This window comes from Carcharhinus amblyrhynchos, unplaced genomic scaffold (assembly GCF_965287045.1).
Source record: "Carcharhinus amblyrhynchos unplaced genomic scaffold, sCarAmb.v2.hapA scaffold_55, whole genome shotgun sequence".
In the NCBI taxonomy this organism is placed as follows: Eukaryota; Metazoa; Chordata; class Chondrichthyes; order Carcharhiniformes; family Carcharhinidae; genus Carcharhinus; species Carcharhinus amblyrhynchos.
Genome location: NW_027649796.1, coordinates 81,599 through 101,869, shown reverse-complemented (window position 1 = coordinate 101,869; position 20,271 = coordinate 81,599). Strand labels below are relative to the sequence as shown.

Here is a 20,271-nt window from a genome sequence, read left to right as displayed (position 1 = left end):
CAAGGAGGTTTTGGTAGGTCGCGGGAACCGTGGTGCACGAAGGCTGTGGTGAACCTAGTCAGGAGGAAAAGGAAGGTGTACAAAAGGTTTAGGGAACTAGGAGAGGTTAAGGATCTTGAGGAGTATAAGGACTGTAGAAAGGAGGTTAAAAGGGAAATTAGGAGAGCCAGAAGGGGTCACGAGAAGACCTTGGCGGGTAAGATTAAGGAAAATCCCAAGGCCTTCTATAAATATGTGAAAGGTAAAAGGATGAGAAGGGATAGGACCTATAAAAAGTGAAGGGGGAAAGGTCTGTGTGGAACCAGAAGAAATGGCAGAGGTGCTTAATGAGTACTTTGCCTCAGTATTCACAGTGGAAGCTGATCTGGGAGATTTTAAGAACATAAGAACATAAGAAATAGGAGCAGGAGTAGGCCATCTGGCCCTTCGAGCCTGCCCCGCCATTCAATAAGATCATGGCTGATCTGTCGTGGCTCAGTTCCACTTTCCCGCCCTCTCCCCATAACCCTTAATCCCCTCTCTTATCAAAAACCCATCAACCCGCTTCTTAAAAATATTTAGCGAGGCAGCCTCCACCACTTCAACGGGCAGAGAATTCCAGAGATTCACCACCCTTTGAGTGAAGAAGTTCCTCCTCAACTCCGTTCTGAACTGCCCCCCCTTTATCTTGAGGCTGTGCCCCCTAGTCCTACTGTCTTTTTTGAGCGGGAAGAGTCTTTCCACCTCTATCCTATCCATCCCATTCATCATCTTATACGTCTCAATGAGATCTCCCCTCATTCTTCTAAACTCTAACGAGTACAAGCCTAGTTTATTCAGCCTCTCCTCATAGCTCAACCCCCTCAACTCCGGTATCAGCCTAGTAAACCTCCTCTGCACTCCCTCCAAGGCCAAAATATCCTTGCGCAGGTGCGGCGCCCAAAACTGCACACAGTACTCCAGCTGCGGCCTTTTGCTATGGATTTGCAGCAGATGGAAAAGATTGAGTACGTGGATATTAAGGAGGAGGATGTGTTAGAACTTTTGAATTCTATCAAGATAGATAAGTCGCCGGGACCAGATGGGATGTACCCCAGGATACTGTGGGAGGCGAGGGAAGTGATTGCAGAGCCCCTGGCGATGATCTTTGCATCGTCAATGGAGACGGGAGAGGTTCCGGAAGATTAGAGGATTGCGGATGTAGTCCCTATTTTCAAGAAAGGGAACAGAGATAGCCCGGGAAATTACCGACCGGTGAGTCTGACCTCAGTGGTTGGTAAGCTGATGGAGAGGCTTCTGAGGGACAAGATTTACGAGCATTTGGAGAGGTTTGACATGATCAGAAATAGTCAGCATGGATTTGTCAAGGGCAGGTCGTGCCTTACGAGCCTAGTTGAGTTCTTCGATAATGTGACTGAACACATTGACGAAGGAAGTGCCGTGGACGTAGTGTACATGGACTTCAGCAAGGCGTTTGATAAGGTCCCCCATGCAAGACTTCTTGAGAAAGTGAGAGGGCATGGGATCCAAGGGGCTTTGGCCTTGTGGATCCAGAACTGGCTTGCCTGCAGAAGGCAGAGTGTGGTTGTGGATGGGTCTTTTTCGGAATGGAGGTCAGTCACCAGTGGAGTGCCCCAGGGATCTGTTCTAGGACCCTTGCTGTTTGTCATTTTCATAAATGACCTGGATGAGGAAGTGGAGGGATGGGTTAGCAAGTTCACTGATGACACGAAGGTCGGTGGTGTTGTGGATGGTCTGGAAGGATGTCAAAAGTTGCAGCAGGACATAGATAGGATGCAGGAATGGGCAGAGAAGTGGCAGATGGACTTCAACGCAGATAAATGTGTAGTCGTCCATTTTGGCAGAACCAACGGGATTAACGAGTACACTATCAAGGGCAGGAGTCTTAGTAGCGTTGAAGAGCAGAAGGATCTCGGGGTCCGGGTCCACAGGACTCTTAAATCGGCCTCGCAGGTGGAGGAGGTGGTCAAGAAGGCGTATGGTGTACAGGCCTTCATTAATCGAGGGATTGAGTTTAGGAGCCGGGAGGTAATGCTGCAACTTTACAGGACCCTTGTCAGGCCTCATTTGGAGTATTGTGCGCAGTTCTGGTCGCCTCACTATAGGAAAGACGTAGAAGCTATTGAAAGGGTACAGAGGAGATTTACAAGGATGTTGCCTGGACTGGGAGGCATGCCTTATGAAGATAGGTTGAGGGAGCTGGGACCCTTTTCCCTGGAGAGGCGAAGGTTGAGAGGTGACCTGATGGAAGTTTATAAAATGTTGAGAGGAATAGAAAGGGTGGACTCTCAGAGGCTATTTCCCCGGGTTGAAATGGTTGCTACGAGAGGACACAGGTTTAAGGTGCGGGGAGGCAAGTACAGAAGTGATGTTAGGGGTAAGTTTTTCACTCAGAGGGTGGTGAGTGAGTGGAATCGGCTGCCGTTAGTGGTGGTGGAGGCGAACTCGCTGGGGTCTTTTAAAAGACTTCTGGATGAGTATATGGGGTTTAATGGGATTGGGGGTTATAGATAGGTCTATAGATTGGTGGGGTTGATGTGATCGGCGCAACTCGAGGGCCGAAGGGCCTGTTTGTGCTGTAGTGTTCTATGTTCTAAATGTAAACTGCAGCTCTCAAATTCTCCATCCATCCACCTCACCCTCCCCACATCGCCTTCACCCTCCCTCTGCCCACCTCACTCTCCTTCCCTCTCATGCTCCATCCCTCTCCTACAACAAGAACCATTCATTCGCAACATCTTCCCGCTCATTCCCCCAGTCTGTATTCCAGCCTTTATCAAATCCACTCTGCTCCCAGATACTTTACACCATCAGATACTACAATTCAAACATTATCAGCTCTCCAATTTAATATGTCCAAGGCGATCACAGACAGACTAAGGAAATTTGGCATGCCCACTATGACTCTCAGGGACTTTGACAGATGCACCATAGAAAGCATTCTTTCTGTTTGTCTCACAGTTTGGTCTGGCTCCTGCTCGCCGTCTGAGGTCCCGATTCAAGAACAGCTTCTTTCCAGCTGCCATCAGAGTTTTGAATGAACCTATCTTGCGATAGTTCACCGTAGTGCATTGCTACACCCGAGCTGTGACTGTAAAACTACATTTTGCACTCTCTCCTTCTCTATGAACGTTGTGCTCTGCTTGTCTAGTGCACAAGAAACAATACTTTACACTGTAAATACATGTGACAAATAAATCAAAAGATAAATCATCAATTAAAATCCCAGTAGATGAGAAAGCGACTGGAAGCTGTATCTGAATCTCCTGTTAGATCAACCATGACAGACCAATCTGGGACATTGACATGCAATAAATGATTTTATCAGCTGAGTTTTATTGTTAACTTCAAGGTCTTTGCCACATTTAGAAATTAAAATAATTTGTGCCACCAAAACCAGGGATGTACTGCTGAAGCTTTATCAGGCTCTGGTCAGACAACCTTTGGATTATTGTGAGCAAATTTGGGCCTGTATTAAAGAGAGAATGTGCTGGTCCTGGAGAAGGTCCAGAAGACGTTCACAAGAATAATCCTGGGAATGAAAAGCTGGGTGTAGGAGGAGTGTTTGAGGACTCTGGGTCTGTACTCAGAGTTTAGAAAGATGAGGGAGTCCTCACTGAGACTTACAGAATACTGAAAGGCCTGGATAGAGTAGACGTGAGGAAGATGCTCCCATTTGTAGGAGAGACTATGATCCAAGGGCACAGCCTCAGAATAAAAGGAACGACTGTTTTGCACCGATATGAGGAGGACTTTCTTCAGCCAGAGGGTGGTGAATCTGTGGAATTCATTGCCATAGAAGGCTGTGCATGGCCAGTTCACTGAGTGTATTTAAGACAAAGATAGATAGGTTCTTGATTGGTTAGGGAATCAAATATTATGGGGGAAAAAATGGGAGATGGGGTTGGAAACTTATCAGCCATGATTAAATGGTGGAGTAGACTTGATGAGCAGAATAGCTGAATTCTGCTCCTGTATCTTATGGTCTTTTCAGTTTCATGCTCACTGTTAGTTACAGTATTTATACTAGTCCCCCACTCTTTATTAGCTTGTGTACATATTAGTTTCAGCATTCCAATGATTCCCAATTACAATTTGATAAATTAACCAACTAGCATTTGATTTCAAATACCAACAGTGATACAGATGATAAAATTAGGAATATCCATTACAATTACAGAGCAGCAGCATTAACCCTTTCTCTTTCAAAACTCAATAACACAGATCATGTCACATACTGAGCAGTGTTCAGTTAAAACTAGCACAGACCAGACAACACAATAAAGTTAGTTTAAATTGCAATAATAGATGATATGAATAGTTTGTTCTGAAGAAATGATACTAATTTGAAAGTGATTAATTCATAGGCTTTGAAGAATTTCCCTGATTCAATGTGATGTTTTTAAAGGTATAGAATATCTCTCCACTTTTCAACGCTGACATCTGAAACTGCAGATGGATGAAAAACAACAATCTGACAAACCCCATCTGTCATGGTAAAATAAACAGTTTGATAAATAATGGTAATATCTGACATCATGCATCTGTCCTGAGATCTTTGGGATAATCCAAAATAAATCATTCATTCAGAAATTAAATAAAGCTGAGGTGAGTGTGCAGGGACAGAGTGAAATTGTGAATTCTAGCTTTCTGTGCTATAGCTCTGCATCTGCTCAGTGAGATATAAGGAACACGGAAAGAGGAAACTGTATTTCCCAGGCTCCAATCCTGTGCGATGCTGCACCAGTGTTCCTTTTTTTGCTTTTGTTCCAGGGATGTCGGTTTCAGAGGAAATGTTATCACTTGTTGTCCATTTTAATTTTCATTTGGCAACGCAGTGATTAACCACTGTAGTCCAAGTGTTTGTTGCTTGTTGTGGATTGTGATGTGTTTCTGTGGGTATATGGCTACATGTTGTGTGTCTTTGAGAGATTCTCTGTTTTCTCTCTCTGTAAGTCTCTCTGTGTGTCAGTATGTGGATTTGTATGTGTGTGTTCAAGAGGGTGTGGGTGTCTTTTTCTGCCCCTCTGAGCAGATGTATGTATGTCGGTGTGTGAATGAGTGTGTAGGTGTCAGTTTGTATGTGTGTCTGTGTTTGTATGTCTGAAGGGATGTGTAGAGGATGTGAATATGTGTTTGATGTGTGTATGTCTCTGTGAGACAGTTTCCATGATTGTGTGTGACTCTGTGTGAGATTATGCTTGTGATTGTGTGTTTTTATGTGGAGATGTCAGTGCCTGTGTGAGATTGAGATTATAAAACAGAAACACATTCCACCTTTGGAATGGAATCACTTTAACCAACCTGTGCATTCGAGATGTTAACAGTTCCAGAAATAGTGTGGATGAACAGAGGGATCTAGGTGTATGTGTACATAGATCCCTGAAAGTTGGGAATCAAGTAGATAAGGTTGTTAAGAAGGCATACGGTGTCTTGGCGTTTATTGGTAGGGGGATTGAATTTAGGAGTCGCAGCGTCATGTTGCAACTGTACACAACTCTGGTGCGGCCGCACTTGGAGTATTGTGTGCAGTTCTGGTCCCCACATTATAGGAAGGATGTGGAGGCTTTGGAGAGGGTGCAGAGGAGGTTTACCAGGATGTTACCTGGTATGGAGGGGAGGTCCTATGAGGAGAGACTGAGGGATTTGGGGTTGTTTTCGCGAGAAAGAAGGCGGCTAAGAGGGGATCTTATTGAAACATATAAGATGATTAGAGGTTTAGATAGGGTGGATAGTGATAGCCTTTTTCCTCTGATGGAGAAAGCTAGCACGAGGGGGCATGGCTTTAAATTAAGGGGGGGTAGTTATAGGATGGATGTCAGGGGTAGGTTCTTTACCCAGAGGGTGGTGAGGGATTGGAATGCCCTGCCTGCTGCAGTTGTAAATGCGCCTAGTTTGGGGGCATTTAAGAGATCCGTGGATAGGTTTATGGATGAAAAGGGATTAGTTTAGGTTAGAGGGTCATTGTTTTTTAACTGGTCGGCGCAACATCGTAGGCCGAAGGGCCTGTTCTGCGCTGTAATGTTCTATGTATAATTTACCATGTGAATGTGTGTTGTGGGTTAAGGAATGGTCACCCTGCTTCAACACAAAAACTTTCCCTAATAAATATGTGGGAACTTTTGTTGAGGTTGATAATTGGCAGGGTAAACGGGAGGGGGTGAGAGGGGAATGAGGACATTTAGATTCCAGCTGCTCTCTGTATCACCGAAACCTGTGGAATTGTAAAGCAAGAACTTTCCTTCAATGTGGAGACTAAAACTACAACAGTTTTCCAGCTGGGAAACCAGGTAAGCAGGGAAATCACTGCCAGGCTGGAGGGGCTGATGGAATAGGGAGGGAGAGGGGCAGGAATGAAGGGTTTGGAAGGAGCTGTCGAAGATCTTCACAATTCAGGATTTCACTGCAACAGTGAAGCAACATTGTTCATCGAAGGGGGAACAGTTTGTTTAGAACTTTTCTGTTCAATTACGGATAATATGCGATTAAAGGTTGCAATTGTGTCTTAAAATGTTTGTGTTTCTAATTTTCAAAGAATCAGTCTGTGAAATTGAGACAATTATCTTGGAAACATTAAAAGAACCATTAGCAAGATCCACTGTAGAAGATTAAACACTGAATGTCTGACACAGGAATTACAGAGTGCAGCACAGTTTACCCACTCCCATTCTGAATGGGATTAGTGTCTAATAACTGCACCAAATGTACACATTACAGTCTGAGATCATCCCTAACGACAATCTCCAGACAATATCTCCCATAGGGAATGAGGGCACAGAGTTCATGTACAGTGTCTGGTGATAAAAGGGTTAATTCACCAGCCGAGGTTCCTGCTGTAAACTCCAATCCCTGTCAATATTGTTCAATATTCACACTGCAGTAACCGGTTCCCAGATGCAGACATGGGACTGACTGAACTTGTCTGAGGCTCACACAGAGCAGGACCTGCAGTAGGTGTGAGCCGCCAGCAGATGGTGGCATTGTGTGACTTTAATCCCCAGATAGTGAAAGAGGTTTTGAGGAGAGGCTGGTGGAGCCTTTAATTCATTCACAGAGACAGAGAGGAAACTCTGACAAGATTGACCAATCTGTCCTCTGCTGGGGACTGTCAGAATCACACACACTGTTCCCTCTCTCTGGAGAATGATCTCTGCTGCTCCATTTTGAAAGGAGGATGAAGACTCTGTTGCTGAGAACACTGACAACACATTGCTGCTTAAACAATGGTTTGCAGCAATCTTTCCTTCAATGTGGAGACTAAAACTACATCAGTTTTCCAGCTGGGAAACCAGGTAAGCAGGGAAATCACTGCCAGGCCGGAGGGACTGATGGAATAGGGAGGGAGAGGGGCAGGAATGAAGGGTTTGGAAGGAGCTGTCGAAGATCTTCACAATTCAGGATTTCACTGCAACAGTGAAGCAACATTGTTCATCGAAATTCAAATGTTGACACTAACACTGCCAGTCCCGATCTGGATTCCTGCAGAGACTCCAGCTGTCTCTCTCCATTTGGACTGAACTGATTATCCCACAGCCTGAAACAGATTAAAGATGAAACAGGAAATAAACAGATTGAACAACAGGGTAAATAACAGGAGACTGGAGTTAGTGGGACAAATCTTCTGGTCTCTGGATCACCAGAGACCCAGACACACAACTGAAGATGAGCATCGGGACCCTGTGGATGTCCTGACACACTGATCTACCTGGGAATTGTCCCAGAGGTAGTAACTACTATTGGGGAATTCCCCTGCTGCAGTTAGAGTCAGAGACTTGGGACAGATCCACAAAATTTACCTGGATAGTTACTCAGGTAATGTTAGACAGCTCACCACCTGGGCTAATACCTGAATAGCACAACCGAGTCCCCCAATCACTTCCCACTGATCCCCCATACTACACCTCCCACAATCTGACTAGACCCACTCATCCCTACCTCCCCTCCAGCCTGGCCACCTCCCATAAGCCCTTAAACTAATCGGATTAACCCTCCCAACTTGGCCTCATCCTGAGCCAACCTCTCCTCACTTGACATAGAAACATAGAAGATCGGAGCAGGAGGAGGCCATTTGGCCCTTCGAACCTGCTCCACCATCCATCACGTCTGATCGTCCAACTCAATAGCCTCATCCTGCTTTCTCCCCATAACCTTTGATCCCATTCACCCCAAGTGCTCTATCCAGCTGCCTCTTGAATACATTCTTGACTGAACCTCTGACTGAAACTCATTACCCCAGAACCAACCCCACCCCACTGCCCTCTTCAAAGCTATTAACCAACCCCAACCCCCCACCACACAACCACATCTGTTTAGACCCCAACAACATGACCAACTCCCAGCCACCATCCAAACTCCCGATTAACCCTCCAACACAACACAATACAACTCGTCCACTCCCCCGACACCCAGAACTAATCCTCCAACCTCTCCCCAGCTCCCTGACAAACCATTCATCCAGCTACACACTAACCCATTCACTCCCCCCATTAACTAACACTTATGGAGCTCCCCGGGGTCACTGTGCTGTAAATAGGGTGTGTGCTCTCTCTTCCCAGACTCTGCTCTGATGGAGCTCCCCGGGGTCACTGTGCTGTAAATAGGGTGTGTGCTCTCTCTTCCCCGACTCTGCTCTGATGGAGCTCCCCGGGGTCACTGTGCTGTAAATAGGGTGTGTGCTCTCTCTTCCCCGACTCTGCTCTGACGGAGCTCCCCGGGGTCACTGTGCTGTAAATAGGGTGTGTGCTCTCTCTTCCCAGACTCTGCTCTGATGGAGCTCCCCGGGGTCACTGTGCTGTAAATAGGGTGTGTGCTCTCTCTTCCCCGACTCTGCTCTGATGGAGTTCCCGGTGTCGCAATGCTGAAGATTCTGGGAGAAATATGCAGCAGTTTCAGGTTGGGGGAATTTTCACACATTCCGGCAATCTGCTTACCATTGCTGCTGCTTGGAAGATTCCGGCCCATTTACATTTTAAATCCATTTATACTTTAATTATTACACTGAAAATTAACACAAACACTCACTCTATCCTCTCCAGACTCCTGCAGGTCTGTATGAGGCGGCGGAGAGCAGGGACAGATTGATCTGTGAAGGAGTTTAATTCCAGGTTCAGAACCCTCAGTGACTGGTTTGTACAGAGAGCGGAGGCGAGATCCTCAGCGCAAGAATCTGAGAGAGCGTTCTCACTGAGACTGGAGACCAGAGAGAGAAATAACAGGAATCAGGCTCAATCCCCAGTGTTTTATATAATACTGTTAATAACAATAATAATGTATTGTAGGAGACATTCCAAAAACAACTTGCATTTCTGTAGAATGAGGAAATACTCAATGCTGAAAATGAAATATAAATAAAGTGGAAATGTTCAGCAGGTTAGGGAAATATTTGTGAAGAGAGAAACAGGGGTAAAGTTTGAGCTTCCATTGGAACTGGGAACTGGCAGTGAATTGACAGGTTTGAAGGGACAGCGGTGGGTGGCTGGGGATGAAACAAAGAAAGGACAAACTGGAATGACAGGAGTGATTAAATGGTAAAAGTGATGATGGGACAGGACCATAATCACAGGATCCCCATGTCCTTACTCGGAGTGGCTCGGGAGGGACATGGGATGGTCAGTGGTTTGGGAATGCAGTTTGTGGTGAGGGTGAAGATAATGGCTGTGATTTTACCAGAAGCTCTGAATTCCCAACATGGGGATTGGAAATGGGTGGTGTGTCCGTGTGGGCAGGATAGGCAGAGTTATGAAGGTGATATTGTCAGAGGCGGACAATTAACGGCTGGCAGGCAGGGGGAGCTGCCCACTGAGGCAGCCTGGGCAGGGGGCAGTCCCGGTTCAGGCAATTCTGGCACCATCTCCAAAGGCAGCCAGCAGGACTTTCAAACACAGCAGCTCTGGGGGGAGCAGCGAGGGAGCTCTGCTTACTGAATGAGGGGCTGAAATGTCAGAAAGCAGAGCAAGGGTTACCCCCCCAATCACTAATTCCTCCCTGGAGGGACTCCTCCCGGCTGCTCAGGCTCAGAGGGAGGTCCTGTTCCTTCAGGATGGGAGGAGGTTATCCCATCATTACAAGCCAGTCTGGATGGAGATTGCTGGGAGGTGAGCAGGTTTCAGACACGTGGTTACAGTGTGGAAAAGGATCAATGTCCTGATGTGTTCTGACACGGTGAGTGCAGCACAGCCTGATATGTGAATAAGGATGAGAGTGAAATTGGAGAAAGAACATCTCCACCCAGACACTGGCAATGCAAAGGCAGCAGCATTGACTGTCAGAGACATGTCCGTTAGGCTGGCACCAGCATAGGCTAGAGCAGGGTTCACCAACATATTCACTGGGCAAACACACAGCAATGTTTTTCTCACTCAAGGGGCCGATGAGTAAATTTCAGAATGATCAAGTTTGGCACAGCAGAAATTTCAATTAAAAACTAAACTGAGATATGAAAAGAAACAACTTGCTGAGCACAATAATGAGGAATAAATAAAGATGATGATTAGAGTTTAATCCTCATCAATCACAAATTGTTTCTCTCCCACATTTGCTGCAGTTTGGCTCAAAAACCCATCAGCAGCAAACATGGGAAATATTGTGATTGGAGGAGCAGCTCCATACAGATTCTTCCATTCAAACTGAACTGTGTGACTGAGATTCTGGAAACTCGCTCCGGGGGTCGCATTGAGGGGCTTCGAGGGTCACGTTCACTCCTTGGTCCACACGTTGGACAACTCTGGGCTAGTGCATGTGTTTGATGAGTGAGGAACAATTTGTGTGTTTGGAAAGAGAGCAAACATCATCAGGGAATGAGTGAAGAAGAGTGGAGACATCCAGGTCTTGCCATCCTTACACCAATGGAAGATGAAGTGCTGGATCAGGAAGGCCTGGGGGCAGAGTGGGTCATTACTGCTGGTGAGATGGGTTGAGTGGGTGGCCCAATGAATAGGCACAGGAGAGAGTCTGGTGAGGACAAAACATAGAGCTTGTGTATCCATCACTGGTCACAGAGAGCAGTCTGAAGGACGTATTGGGATAAGAACAAAATAACTAGGAGCAGCAGAAGGCCATTCAGCCCCTCGAGCAGACTCCATCACGGCTGATCTCATTGTAGTCACAATTATTTTCCCGCTCGCTCCTCTGTAACCCTTGATTCACTTCTGAATCCAAAATCATTCTTAACTCAGCCTTGAATAAATTCAATGACTCTGCCTCCACTAGTCTCCAGGGAAGAGAATTCCACTGACCAGCAACCATCAAAAAAATAAATTTCTCCTCCTCTCAGTCTTAAGGGACTGACAATTACATTTGAAAATCTGTCCCCTTGTTCTGGTCTCTCTTACAAGAAGAAACAGCCTCTCAGCAACCACCCTGTCTCATCCCCTCAATACGATCACCTTTTAATCTTCTGAACTTTCACAGATATTGCTCCAATCTGCTCAAATTTTCCTCATAAAATAAACCTCTCCATCCCAGGAATCGGCCAAGTGAATCAGTGTTTGGGTCTCAGCTATGCAGGATCTGTATCAATGATATCGATGTGAGGATCAAATATAATATTTCCAAATTTGTGATGAATAGAAAACCATGTGGAAATCTGAATTGTGAGGTGGATGCAGTGACATTTGAAGGGGATGTGGAGAGGCTCAGGGAGTGGCCAAATGTTCTGAACTGGTTCTAATACAATTCTATCGTTTTTTTTCAGTAAATAGCTCAACCCTATACACATGACTCCAGTTGTGTTCTAATGAAGGTCGTGTAAAGCTGCAGCAAAACCTTCCTACTCTTACCTTCCATTCCTATTGCAATAAGAACATTAAGAAACAGGAGCAGGGATCATCCATTCTGTCCTTCAAATCCACTCCATCATTCAATGTGACCATGGCTGATCCTCTGCTTCAACACCATTTCCAACATTATCCCTGCATTCCTTGATTCACCAGCATTCTAATGGAAATCAAATACCCCTCATCTCAGCCTAAATAACTGCCCCTTATTCTCAGACTGTGTCCCAGGTTTCAGATCCTCCAACAAGGGGAAACATCCTTTCTGCATCTGCCCTATTGAACCCTGTAAAATAGTGTAGGTTTGAATAAGTTCAGCTATCATTCTTCTAAAGGCCTGAGAATAAAGTGTTTTTGTTCCTCAGAGGACAACCCATCTGTCCCTGGACCTATTTTAGTGAACCTTCTTTACATGCCAAGTACATCTTTGCTTCAGTCAGGAGACCAAAACTGTCCACAATACTCCAGGTTGGTCTCAGCAAGGCTGCATAGAATTACAGGAAGACATCTTTTTCCTCAGCTCAAATCCTCTTTGAATAATGGCTAACATACCATTTGTTATCTTAACTGCTCTCATCTTCACTTAGTGCCTCATGAACAAGGACATCAAAATATCTTTATCATGGTGAATCCATCTACCATGCATATCTTTGGAGTGAGAGGGGAAACCGGAGCACCCAGAGGAAACACACACAGACACTGGGAGAATGTAGAAACTCCACACAGTCACCCAAGGCTGGAATTGAACCTGGGCCCCTGGCTGTGATACAACAATGCTAACCACTGTGTCACCATGCCAGCCTTTCATAAATCCATGCTGGCTCTGTCTAATCCTGCCATTAATTTTGAAGTGTTCTGTTCTCACTTCCTTTATTACAGATTATTATAGGATCTTCCATGCTCTCACTGTCAGACCAATAGATCTGCAGTTGCCCGGTTTCCTGTAACCCCACATATTTATGTTGCTAATCCCCCCACCTGCACATCTTGGACACTAACAGGTAATTTTGCATGGCCAATCCACCACACCTACACATTTTTTGGACTGTGGGAGCAGGCGGTAGAACCCACACAGACACGGGGAGAACGTGAAAACTCCACAGACTGGAATGAATCCGGGTCCCTGACGCTGTGAGGCAGCAGTGCCAATCCCAGTGCCACATCTTCACTTGATCTAATACAATCCTTGAATTAGTAACAGTTGGAACACTTCTGCTGCTGATTTTTCAAATGAAAGGAATCTATTTTTGTTGGAAACACCACACATTTACACATCACCGTGTCTAAAACAGCTTGTTTTGTGATTGGCACTGGAACGTACTTCTCTAAGAAATTACTTGAATACATTGTGTGAACTAATCTTCTATTCAACTTTTGACAATGAGTGATTTAAACAGTAAATGGAAGAACCCATAGGAGCATAGGCATACAGAGGGATCTGTGTGTACAAGTCTACAGATCCCTAAAATGGCAACACAGATGGATGAAGTGGTCAAGAAGACACACAGCATTGACTGGGGCATCGAGTATAAAAGTTGGCAAGTTATGTTCCAGCTGTATGAAACTTTGGTTGGCCACATTTGAATATTGGTTGCAGTTCTGTTTGCCACACTACCAGAAGGATGGGGATGCTTTGGAGAGGATGTAAAGAAGGTTGACCAGAATGTTGCTTGGTCAAGAGGGGGTTAAGTTTTGAGGAGAGGTTGGATAATATGGATTGTTTTCTTTACAAAAAGGGAGGCTGAGGGATAACCTGATGGAGGTATACACAATTATGGAAAACTTTTCACACAGGGTGGTGGGTGCCTTGAATGCACTGCCAATGGAGGTGATGGAAGCAGGCATGCTACCAATGTCCAACATGCATCTTTATAGATACATGAACAGGAGATAAACAGAGGAATATAAATTGGGCAGTAAATACTGGGTTTGCATAAGGATTAAGAGTCGCCGCAGGCTTGGTAGGCCGAAGGGCCTGTTACTGTGTTGTGTGATTCTTTGTATATGGAGATTAAAATCGCCTGTGATTGTTGCAGCTGTTTTTACAAGACCCCATTATTTTTCCTGTGTACTGTGACAGAGATTCTGAATATTGTTAGGGGCGATTAAATGATTCCCATAAGTGATCTTTTAACTTTGTTAATTCTTATCTCTCCCCAAACTGATTCTGCATCTTGATCATTGGAACTAAGTTCACCTCTCGCGCTACTGTACTGTCATCTGTTACTAACAGCGAGACTCCACCACCACGTCCTGTCCTCCATTTACTGTCATCTATTCACTCTCCCCACTTTCACAAATCAATGGATGCTGTGTCCGGGGAGAGCTGTGCACATCTGAGGAGGAGGAGAGAACCTCAGAGGGTGCATCATAACATTATTCCCCCACACCCTCAACATAAGGATTTGTGGGACTGACATCCCATTGCTCAGGGATCAGAGAGAGAAGAAACAGGAGTCAGAGGAAAAGCAGTTTTCCTTATTCATAACTGACACCAATAGTAATGGGCAGTGTTTTTATACAAATACTAGCGGTGGAATTATATTGTTGAATATTCAGTTATTATAAACACAATCTCACACACTCTGCTACTTACTCCAGTTCCTGTATTTTACAGTCTGGATTCCTCAGAGCCACAGACAGCCGTTTCACTCCTGAATCTCCCAGTTTATTGTAACCCAGATCCAGATCTATCAGTGAGCAGTTTGTACTGAGAGCAGAGACCAGGTCCTCGGCACAAGAATCGGTGAGATCATTACCATTCAGACTGGAGATCAGAGAGAGAAAAATAGCAGGAATCAGGGTAAATCCACAGTGTTTTTAAGAATAAGATCATTAACAATAATAATGTACAGCGCGGGACATTCAAGAAACACAACTTCAGTTCATACAGAAGGCAAAATTATATTAATGCTGCAAATCTGAAATATGAATAAATATGTTGGAAACTCTCATCAGGACAGATAATATCTGTGAAGATAGAAACAGATTTAGTTTCAGTTCAATTAGTTAAAATTAGAACTTGGAAGTAGCAGCGAATTAAATTGTTTTAAGAGACAGGGAGCTGGGGATGGGCGGGTGACAAGGAAAGAACAAAATGGAAGTGCCGGAGTGATTAAATGGCAAAAAGGATGATGGTGAAAGGGAAGAGCACAGGATTCCCATGTCCTTACCCTGAGTCACAGGGAGGGACATGGGATGGTCAGTGGCTCAGGAATGGAGTGTGTGGTGGGGTTGAAGATAATGTGAGAGAAACCTTTTTCACACTGCCAGTGGTTCGGGTCTGGAATTACAGCCGGGAAGTGTGGTGGAGGGAGGCTGATTCGAGGCATCACAGAGGGCAGTCGAGGAACATTCAAATGAAACAATGTTCAAAGATACGAGGAGAAGGCAGTAGAATGAGACAAATTCCTAATACTAGTTTGGTGAGCCGGGGCAGACACATTTCACCTCGTGGTGCTCTGTAATAATTCTGTGAAGATAATGGTTGGAAATGTATCGATATTTTAACTGGAAGCTGGTGATGTTGCAGTGTTAACAGGGTTAGGTAATTTAACCAGTGTCCACTAAGGGCCATTGGTATCTCTCTCAGGTAGAATCACAGAATTGTTACAGAGCAGAAGGAGGCCATTCGGCCCACACTGTCTGCACTGACTCTCTGAATCAGCAATTTACTCAGTGTCATTCCCCCAAATTCTCCCCGTAACCCTGCACATTCTTCCTTTTCAGATAATAATCTAATTCCCTTTGGAAATTTTCAACTGAACGTGTCTCCACCACACTCTCAGACAGTGAATTCCAGCCGTTAACCACTCGCTGCAGGGGATGTCCCGGTTCAGGCAATGCTGGTACCAGCAGCAATTTCATAGGCAGCAGCTCTGGAGAGAGCAGTGAGGAAGGCCTGGTCACTGAACACAGGGCTGAAATAGGAGGAGGAAGATTAAACTCAATTCAGTGATGTACTTGGCAACACTTGGTCGTGTTCCCCAAGGCTGCGTGAGTTTGGAGCAAATTCCTGTTCTCTCAGAACTGGAGAGTATCTGCCACATCAATCCAAGTGTAACGGGATGGAGATTGCCGGAGACCTAAGCAGGCGTGGGTTATATGGTTGCAGTGAGGCAAAAGGATGAAGAACCTGCTACGTTCTGACAAGGTGGTGAAGCATCTTATAGGATGTAAACTGAGGCATATGGGGTCAAATGAGGATGAAAGTGAAATTGGAGAAAGGTCATCTCCACACAGACACTGGCAATGCCCAGGCAGCAGCATCAACTGTCAGAGGCATGTCAGCCTCTCTCTGCAGGGTTCTGGTTAGTCAGATAACTCTTGCACTGTGAGAAGGAGATGGTCACAGGCTTTCCCTGTGTAGACACGACGGTCAGTCAGGTTGTCACGAGCACAGGCTTGTGTCTTTGATGGGAGAGTAACAATGGAACTTTATATGCCTGTAGAAGAGAGCACAAAATGTCAGGAAATGAATTCAAAATGGTGACAGCGTCCAGATCTTGACATCCTTACATCTAGAGTTCGCAGTACTGGAACTGTGTAAACAGCAGGCAGGGCGGGAAATCACTGATTGTGATATTTGTTGTGGAGCTGAGAGCGAGCGGTTGAATGGATGGGCCCAGGAGACTCTCTGGTAACCGCAGCACCAGGGCAGGTGTGGGTTATACGGTTGCACGAGGCAAAAGGATGAATAACATGCTTTGTTCTGACAAGGTGGTGAATCATTTTATAGCACATCAGGTTGAATCAGGGTAAATCCATCTGTTTGCCCATCACTGGTAACATGGAACCAGCTGAAGGACGTGTTCGAATGTACATTTTGTTACAAACTATACCCTTAAGAAATATACTGAATATTGAAGGATATTGAATTCGATGACCAACCATGAACAAAATGAATGGTTGAGCAGGCTCGAAGGGCCAAATGGCCGACTCCTGCTTCTAGTTTCTATTTTAATCATGTTTCTATGCAGGTTATACTGTCCGCACTGTGCTATCTGTAGTCGGTTTTCTTTATTGTTACTGAAGCAGTATAATTGACATCATGTTGATTTTAATCTGAACTAATGCAGTGTTCTGTTGTTTCAGTGTTCCCCTGGGATGGCAGAGTAGAGCTTGATTGCGGGTGATTGACAGGTTATGTCATGTGACTGAGGGACAGCTATTTTTCACAGAGCATTCTAGTTTTTATTCTGCTTTCGGAAGCTGCTTGAAGTTAAGACCAACAGCAGTGCTGTTTCCCTCTCTGAAGTTGGAGTTTTTGCTGTTGAAGTGTTGCTGTGTTGGAAGCTGTCAGAGACTGGGGTTACCTCTCTGCGATTGGGCTGTTCAGAGGCTAAATCCTTCTCTGAAAACAATTGTCAGTTGGCTGTCTGGAAGTGTTAAAAAGCTGGAAATTGGCAACATGTGAGCATACTTGTTTTTGTGCTAACTAATGTTGGAGAAGGGTGTGTGTCTGTGGGTATTGCTTTATATTGGAACAACAGAGATAGCTGGCTGTTATGAGTTATACTGTGTTATGTTTATGTTTTGCAATTGGTAAAGTTATGCTAATTCTTGTTGTTACATTCTAACAGCATTCTTAAATAAACTGTGTTTGATAAAAGTATCCTCGTAGGTCACTTGATTCATACCTGGAGTGAAACACCTCATGCTCATCAATACCAAAATCAAATGTAAAACCAAAGGTCCAGGCTAACTTCACAGAACACCTTGGATTTTCTGGCCTGCGTTTTAACAATTGCCTCCATTCACGCTTTTCTCTTTCTCACAAAAGAAGGATTGTGAGACTGGGTGACACCTGTCACATGTGAACGGTTCCTCATGGGGTCACCGTTACATTATTCCCCTACACCCAGGGCACAAAAATCAAGTGATCGACATTCCATTGCATTGGGATCTGACAGAGAAATAACAGGGATTAGTGAAGATTCAGGTTCTGATTCATAACTTCCAATCCCTGGGCCTTTATAGAGGTTTTCAGCACAGAAAGAGGCCCTTCGGCCCACCGTGTCTGTGTCAGCCATCAAGCGCCAATCTATTCTAATCCATTACCAACACTTGCTCCATAGTCTTGTACGCTGCGGCATTTCAAGTGTTTGTCTGAATGCTTCTTAAATGTTGAGAGTGTTCCTGACTCCACCACCCTTTCAGACAGTGAGATCCAGATTCCCACTACCCTCTGGGTGAAAAAACATTTCCACAGAACCAGAGAATCCCCACTGTGCAGAAGGGGCCCAATCGTCCCATCCACTCTACACTGACTCTCCGAAGATGCATCTTAACCAGACCCACACAACTGCTTATCACTGGACATTTACCATGGCAAATCCACCAAAACTACACATCTTAGGACACTAAGGGATAATTTAGCATGGTCGATCCACCTAACCTACACATCTTTGGACTGTGGGAGAAACCAGAGTACCTGACAGAAACCCGCACACACGGGGAGAACGTGCAAACTCCACAGGCAGTCACCAGAGGCCAGAATTAAACAAAGGTCCCTGATGTTGAGAGGCAGCAATGCTAACCACTGAGCCATCTTCAATTCTCCTCTCAAACTCCTGTTCAATGCCTTAAATTAATACAACTGGTTATTGACCGTTAAAATGAAGGAGTAAGGTTTCTTTCTATAATTTGATAGAACTCCACATGGTTGTCCCCCAGCTTTCTCTGAGTAAAACACCAGGAGCATTGACATACAGAGGGATCTGTGCGTACTTGTCCACTGATCCCCGAAAGTGGTAACACAAGTGGATAACTTGGTCAACAAGGCATGCAGCATGCTCGCTTCATTGGCCGGGACATTGAGTAGAAAAGTTGGCAAGTTATGTTACAGCTGTATTAAACTTTAGTTAGGCCCAATATGGAATATTGTGTGCAGTGCTGATCGCCAGACAACCAGAAGGATGTGGATGCTTTGGAGAAGGGGAGAGTGAATAGATGACAGTAAATGGAGGACAGGACATGGTGGTGGAGTCTTGCTGTTAGTAACAGATGATGCAAGTAGAGAGAGTTGAACTTAGTTCCAATGATCAAGATGCAGAATCAGCTTGGGTACAGATAAGAATTAACAAAGTTAAAAGATCACTTGTGGGAATCATTTATAGGTCCCTAACAATATTCAGAACCAAAGAAGGTTTACAAGGATGTTGCCTGGTCTGGTTAAGGTATGAAGAGAAGTTGAATAAACTCGGATTGTTTTCACTGGAAAGACAGAGGCTGAGGGGTGACCTGATAGAGGCATATATATGGTTGATAGTTGGAGTCTCTTTCCCCCAGGGTGAAAAGGTCAACTACAGGACGGAACAGTTTGAAGGCAAGAGGGGGAAAGTTTAGAGGAGATGTGTGGGGAAAGTTTTCACAGAGAGGGTGGTGGGTGCCTCGAATGCACAGCCAGTGAAGTTGACAGAAGCAGGCACGTTCGCAATGTTCAAGGTTTATCTCGATAGAAACATGAACGGGAGATGAACAGAGGAATAGAAACTGCGTATGAGCAACAAGTACTGGGTCTGAAGAAGAATGAATCACTGCCGCAGGCATGGTGGGCCAATACTGTGCTGTATGGCTCTTTGTTCATCTTTGTACGTGAATGTTAAAATCACCTGTGATTATTGCAGCATGTTATTTACAAGACCCCATTATTTTTCCTGTGTATTGTCAGAGATTCTGAATATTGTTCGGAGCGATTAAATGATTCCCACAAGTGACTTTTTAAACTTTGTTAATCCTTTATCTCTACCCAAACTGATTCTGCATCTTGTTCATTGGAACTAAGTTCACCTCTCGCTACTGTACTGTCATCTGTTACTAACAGCGAGATTTCACCACCACGTCCTGTCCTCCATTTACTGTCATCTATTCACTCTCCCCACTTTCACAAATCAATGGATGCTGTGTCCGGGGAGAGCCGTGCACATCTGAGGAGGAGGAGAGAACCTCAGAGGGTGCACCAAAACATTATTCCCCCACACCCTCAACATAAGGATCTGTGGGACTGACATCCCATTGCTCAGGGATCAGAGAGGGAAGAAACAGGAGTCAGAGGAAAAGCAGTTTTCCTCATTCATAACTGATGCCAACAGTAATGGGCAGTGTTTTTATACAAATACTAGCGGTGAAATTATATTGTTGAATATTCAGTTATTATAAACACAATCTCACACAGTCTGCTACTTACTGCAGTTTCTGTATTTTACAGTCCGGATTCCTCAGAGCCACAGACAGCCGTTTCACTCCTGAATCTCCCAGTTTATTCTCACCCAGATTCAGATCTATCAGTGAGTGGTTTGTACTGAGAGCAGAGGCCAGGTCCTCGGCACAAGAATCAGTGAGAGCATTATCATAGAGTCTGGAGATCAGAGAGAGAAAAATAACAGGAATCAGGGTAAATCCACAGTGTTTTTTAAGAATAAGATCATTAACAATAATAATGTACAGTGTGGGACATTCAAGAAACACAGCTTCAGTTCACACAAAAGGCAAAATACCA

The 20,271-nt window shown here is 44.9% G+C and overlaps 1 protein-coding gene across 5 annotated transcripts in view; it reads right to left on the bottom strand.

The window, feature by feature from the left end:
* Positions 1-6,551: 6,551 nt before the first annotated feature.
* The window catches only part of LOC145337643 (NACHT, LRR and PYD domains-containing protein 3-like), an 84,186-nt gene continuing 70,466 nt past the window's right edge, over positions 6,552-20,271 (bottom strand). For 4 of the 5 annotated variants that reach the window (XM_080182458.1, XM_080182456.1, XM_080182457.1 and 1 more), the window contains 4 exons: positions 19,960-20,130; positions 14,368-14,538; positions 9,022-9,189; positions 6,552-7,534 (listed from right to left, as the gene is read on the bottom strand). In XM_080182458.1, the coding sequence (XP_080038584.1) occupies positions 7,429-7,534; positions 9,022-9,189; positions 14,368-14,538; positions 19,960-20,130 (616 nt within the window). In that variant the 3' untranslated portion in view covers positions 6,552-7,428. Of the gene's footprint in view, positions 7,535-9,021; positions 9,190-14,367; positions 14,539-17,609; positions 17,677-19,959; positions 20,131-20,271 lie in introns of those variants that run through there. The other variant, XM_080182460.1, reaches the window with a different exon arrangement.